This window comes from Solea solea, chromosome 11 (genome assembly GCF_958295425.1).
Source record: "Solea solea chromosome 11, fSolSol10.1, whole genome shotgun sequence".
Lineage (NCBI taxonomy): Eukaryota > Metazoa > Chordata > Actinopteri > Pleuronectiformes > Soleidae > Solea > Solea solea.
The window spans coordinates 20,142,111-20,148,110 of NC_081144.1; the positions used below are offsets into that span (position 1 = coordinate 20,142,111).

Consider the following 6,000-nt stretch of genomic DNA (forward strand, 5'->3'; position numbering starts at 1 on the left):
CATACGTTCGTGTAAATGGTCTAAAATTACTGTATCGGTCTAATATCGGTAGATACTCGACTTTTATGATATCGGTATTGGAGACGAAAGAGAGTGGTATCGTCCCATCGCTACTGGTGTAGTCAACCAAAGACGATCTGAAAAATCGGTAAATTTGGGGGTTAAGTACAAACAAATACACTAGGCCACAGCCAGCAGCTGATTAGCTTTGCTAAGCATAAATACTGGAGGTGACCCACATTAGCTGAACCCATGAATGCTCTATATTTATATGTATTCTCCGCAAATCAGTTATGGTATGACATAGGGTGAGTGTGAGGCGAGGAGCAGACGGGAACATTTGGTGTCTGATTCTGCAGAAGACACAAGTAAACCCCACAAGCTGCTGCTGAAACTTTGCCAGTGATGCCGCATTGGACACTGTTGAATTTTTAATAGTCTAACAATAGTGTGGTACGTGACACTACCTCAGAGCGCCAGTTTGCCTTTAAGTCAAAGTCCCGCCCACATTCACCCAATTAACGACTTACTCAAAAGTACAAAACGGTCTTGGAAGAGGACGCTTATCCATCACAGGCTGCAACTGCATCTGTGCCAAAACTGCCTTTATTCTCATGCATCCATCTAGTATGTTCTCCTCAAATGATGTCACAGTGTGGATGACCCTGAAGCCTTTCATGGACTGTGAGGCAGACGTTCAGGATTCTGTCTTCGGTGAGTGGAAAATGATTCACCTGCTCAATTGGACACAAATGGTTCAAATTCAATCAAATGGTCGGAGCCACTACAGGCTGGTTTCTCTGGTGACGAAGGTCACGACAGGATGAAGAGAAAAGACCGATCCAGAATGAAGGCTTTCAGGCTTGGATGACTTTTGTTAGTCGAGTCAAAATACCTGTAGATATTCAACAGATGCCAAATAATAGAATAGAATCATTATCAGTAACAGACTGACTCCGCCTCCCTCCTGAAGAGTGTGATTTGAAACCTCACTTCAGCTGCTGAATCTCAGCTTCACTCATCTGCTGCATGAGTCACACACACACACACACACACACACACACACACACACGCACCACATCCTGTACCCTTTTCAAGATAAAGGTAACATTTCTGTCCCCCCCGTTTTTTTTTTCAGCCAAGCTTTTATTGTGAAATACTTGCAGGACCATTGGATGGATGTGTAGCTTCAGACTGAAGACTCCTGGCATTTTACTGACTAAAGAATATCATTTAAACGTTGATTTGTGTTATCTTCAAGATAAATAAAGTCTTGTGAGTGTTTTTTGGTTTATGTAAGTACACAAAAAATATATCACCAATGCAGAAATTTCACAAATGATATCTTTAAATTGATATTGGAAAGATGGGGTCATCATAAAAAAGGAAGGGTTGACATAAAACGTCCTGTACAAGTATTGTTCTCTTTATCTTATTTCAATTAATTTTCCTTTTTGAAGGTTTTAGCATCGTATTGTCTCAACAGCTCATTTGGCCCTTTTCTAATTCATTAGGACAATTGATTAGCTGGAACAATCTTCTCGCTGGATAACCACATTCTAATTAGGAGCTAATTGAAAAGTATCAATGACTAAAAAAAACGTCTGGGCAGATAAGGACCAGCAGCGAGATGAAATTTGGCTAAAGATTTTCATTTGTTTTTCTTTTCTTTTTTACCTTGTCTTGTGACCAGCTGGATGAAAATAGTAGACACTGAGGAGCTTCAGGTTTAGGAGGGGATGGGGAATCTGCATTCTCTTTCTATTTACTTATATAATTGTTTTAATTTGATTTCCATTTTGCTGACTTCATTTCAATTTAATGTACGTTGTGTAATAGTTTCATATCATATCAATAATTGTTGAGGAAAAAAATCTCAGAAGAGGTTCATTGTGGTTTTAAACGTCTTCATAGACGGGAAACAACAAACAAGGAGACACTCCTGTGGATTATATGCTGTGTCATCATGATATGAACCTTAGTCATATTGATGTTGAAGAAAATTATATCACAGCATACTGTTATTGAATTATTGCCTAGCGTACGATTAAATTAAATTACATTTAATTTCATTTATTTCCAAGCACATACTGTACAGGGATGTTCATAATCATCTTTGAATAACTCATTTTTCGTTTTATTTTATTTATTTTATTTTAGGTTAATTCCTTCACAGTTCATCATTCAGGAGGGTTTTACCCGGAGTTATCAACAGAGATCTCCAGCTCTCTAAAACAAATAGAGCAAATAATTAAAACCAGTAAAAAATAAGTTTCCTACTTTCCTTGATGTTCTTCAACAGAAACTAGGCATCAGGAACGCAGAATAATAAAAAGAATGTAAGGTCATAAAAGGTGATGGTGATGTGAATAAGACAGTACTCGGGTAGAGAGGCTTTAAGTTGCAGTCATCCACTCAACACGGAAAACTTCTCAGAGAAGCAAATGAAGGCTTTTTCCTTTGATATGACTCACACTGTGATGTAGCTCACGCTGTGAATTCACCTCATATCTATGAACAGTCTAGTTTTTGAATCTTCTTTTAATGACTGCTAGTTATTCAATTTTGATTTTCTGCAACTAACGACTCTTTTCATAATCAACAAATCTGTCCTATTTTCTCGAGTAATCCATTAGTTGTTCGGTCCATAAAATGTTAGAAAATGTTGAAAAATGTCGATCTCGGTTCTCCAGTGTCTTGTTTTGTCCACAAACCAAAACGATTCAGTTTTAATGATTTCCTTTGTGAAATGGAACAAAGAAACCAGAAAATATTCACACTGAGGAAGCTGAAAAGCCAGAGAACTTGTTTTTTACTATGAAAAGAAACACTCAAACTGATTAATTGATCATCAAAATAGTATTTTAAAGGGAATGAAATGTTGCTTTCTTATGTGTTGTAGTACAAACAGGACGGATTATAAATATCACATTCACCTACATTAGCATTTCATTTAGAAATGAATCCATTCATGTGCGTGTGTCTGCAGGAGCCACAAAATATAAAGTTGTAAACTTTGGATGAAACAAAAACAAGTTCTGCACACACACACTCACATTCATTCACACACTCGCTGTTCTTCTGAATCATCTCTAGCCTGCCATGGGATATTACTCACATTGCTCCACATATCAACACCTTCATGAATATTTTCTTTAACACGACATCAGCACATGAAGACACCTGATCTAATCTAATGGGTGGTAAACACGAAGATAATCCTGCTCTGCTTTCAGACCAGGACTCACTCTGCTAAACCAACATGGGCGGCCGTGCTGTGCTGTGAGAATATCCCAACCTGATCCCAAACACTCGGCACCGTACGTTCTCTGCTGCTCTGACCTAGACGCACAAACCACCCACAGAAAGCTAGGACTAAAGTGGACTGACGGTGATACAGATGTTTACTGTTTGGTTCTTGATGCTCTTTCAGCAGAACTCTCTCCCTGTGTTTCCACACTAACCAGCGACAGTGTGATACTGATCCTCTCGTCTTTCCCCAAAATGTCAGACTACTCCTTTTTCTGCTTCCTCTGGACGACACTCTCCTCTTTAAGTTTCAGCTCATCATCTGTGGCTGCAGAGATAATAGAGCCGCACAATATCCACCGATAATGCCTTTGTGATCTGATTCGGTACAAACTCATTGTCGTGAGACAGAATCATAAAGAGTTGACATTTTTCAGAGCCTGTCAACTATTTTTCGGGTCGTTAAAAATTCCTGCGGCAAGGCAGAATTTCGTCATAACGTTGTTCTGACATTTTGTGAGAGTCACTGTGAGAGCCCTACAGTATGACACACATGACATTTTTATCCGGGTACAGCAGCATCTCAATTATGACATCATGCTTCAAGATGTGACGTAAGCAGTAGCATGTAGGCATACATTCGGACGTAAATCCCTGCACACGGTGACGGACGGTGTGTTGTGAGAGGGCATGGGTTTGCCGTGACTGATGATGGAGCACATTTACAGGAGTGGGTGGAGCTGATAACACATCTACGGGAAGAAGAAGAGTCATTGCCTCAAGGGCACCGAAGCATTCGGACCAGCTTCCCGTCACTTTCGCTCAATCTCCCTTTTTCCGTGTGCTGCCCACGCAAAACTCAGTGGTGCCGACACGAGCCGTCAGCGCGAGACACCTGTAGAGACGGACAGTCTCCGTCAAAGTTGCTGGGACAAAAACAAAGAGAGCCACGACACTGTGTGGTGTTAAGATGACATGATGTAACCCAGTGTAAACACTGGAGGGAAGCTCCTGGTGAGAGGAGGAGGCAGACTGGAACTGGAGGGAAGGTTGTTATACTGGATATATAGATATAGACTTAATCTACATTATTAAAAGAGGAATATTAACTTCCATCTATTATCTGAGGTCACCTCAGTTCCTGCTGAATGAATGAACGAACAAGTCATCCTTTATGTTATAATTGTATTGTTTTATGGTATCATGGATGTATTATATTGTTATTCCGCAACCACTATATTAGTTCCACCTGTTCAATAATGCAAATATCTAATCATAAATCACATGATCAGCAACTCCACACATGGAGAAGACCTGCTGAAGCTCAAACCCAGCATCAGAATAAGGAGGAAAGTGTCTTTGAACACAGCATGGATGTGGATACCAGATCTCTGGGGTCTACAGAGAAAATAACCAACAAGCAGTAGTTCTCTGGGTTAAAAATGCCTTATCGATGCCAGAGGACAGAGCATGGATAGCCAGACTGGATCAAAAAATGATAGAAAGGTTACAACGGTTACCATCAAATATCAGTGAGCCCACTCAGGGTGCCGCTACTTCCACTTTGTAAGGGTGACTGTGTACCTAATAAAGTGGCAGGTAAGTGTGTGTGTGAGTGTGTGTGTGTGTGTGTGTGTGTGTGTGTGTGTGTGAAATGTGGACACCAGAAAAGAGTACTGACCAAACCACATCTCACTGTACATCACTGACTGTGAGAGCTGCTACAACTGAACCAGGTATAATCACATCATTGTCAATGAAACAGCAGTGGACTCAGTGGGCTGAGTCAGTGGCACACACCTGAACTCTTCTTCTTCTTCTAAACCAAACCAAAGACACAAAAGCGGAAACACACACGCGGGAAGATTATCTTTCTGTATTTGCCAGATTGTGAGCATCAGCCACTGTGTGTGTGTGTGTGTGTGTGTGTGTGTGTGTGCCTACCGTTCCCAGAGATGTGGTTCTCTACCTCGCCGTGTCCAGCTTGTCTCGTGGAGACACTAAGTTGAATGTAGAGTCCCATGTAATGCAAACTCCTCAGCAGCAACCTGAACGCTCCCATGTCTCCTTCTCTTCTCTTTGATCTGCTCTCCTTTCTTTCTTTCTTTCGTTCTTTCCTCTTCTTTCTTTCTCTCTCTCCTTCTTCCTTTCACATCAGGTGGAGGACACGTCGTTTACTTTTATTATTATTTTTCTTTCTGCCTTTTTGTTATGGTTTGCGTTTGATTTTTTTTGTTTAAATAAAATAAAATAAAAATCCAGAGTTATCGCGGTGAGAAGTGGAGTGAGATGAAAACAAGACGACGCGACTACAGCCTCTGTCTCTCTGTGTCTCTCTCTCTGTCGGTCTCTCTGTGTCTCCTCAGACTCACTGACGCTCTGCTTCTCCTCACTCGGCTCTACATGAGGCGGAGGAACACTTCTCCCAAACAGGAAGTGCTGCGGCTCGCAATGAGGAATATCAATTATGGGAGGGGTAATAAAAAAATCACACACACAGTTACTAGTCTTAAACTTAATTATGTTTACCTTAAGATTAAAAGCCATTGTATTATTATTACTATTATATACTACTATTCTTATTCTTATTAAAGGGATAGTTCAGGTTTTTTTTGTGGTTGTGTGGTTGTGTTAGGTATTGGTGACTGACTTCACTGAGCCACTATTTAAGAGTTTTTACAGATTTGCTCTGACAGAAAACAGGGCTGCCAGGAAGGATTCAAGGTGATTTTACAGATTTTAGCCACTTAA

The 6,000-nt window shown here is 40.5% G+C and overlaps 1 protein-coding gene across 1 annotated transcript in view; it reads right to left on the reverse strand.

The window, feature by feature from the left end:
• The window catches only part of LOC131469266 (V-set and transmembrane domain-containing protein 2-like protein), a 44,376-nt gene extending 38,776 nt beyond the window's left edge, over positions 1–5,600 (reverse strand). Inside the window, exon 1 of the mRNA XM_058644252.1 lies at positions 5,194–5,600. Within this exon, the coding sequence (XP_058500235.1) occupies positions 5,194–5,311 (118 nt within the window). The 5' untranslated portion in view covers positions 5,312–5,600. The remainder of the gene's footprint in view (positions 1–5,193) is intronic.
• Positions 5,601–6,000: the final 400 nt, after the last annotated feature.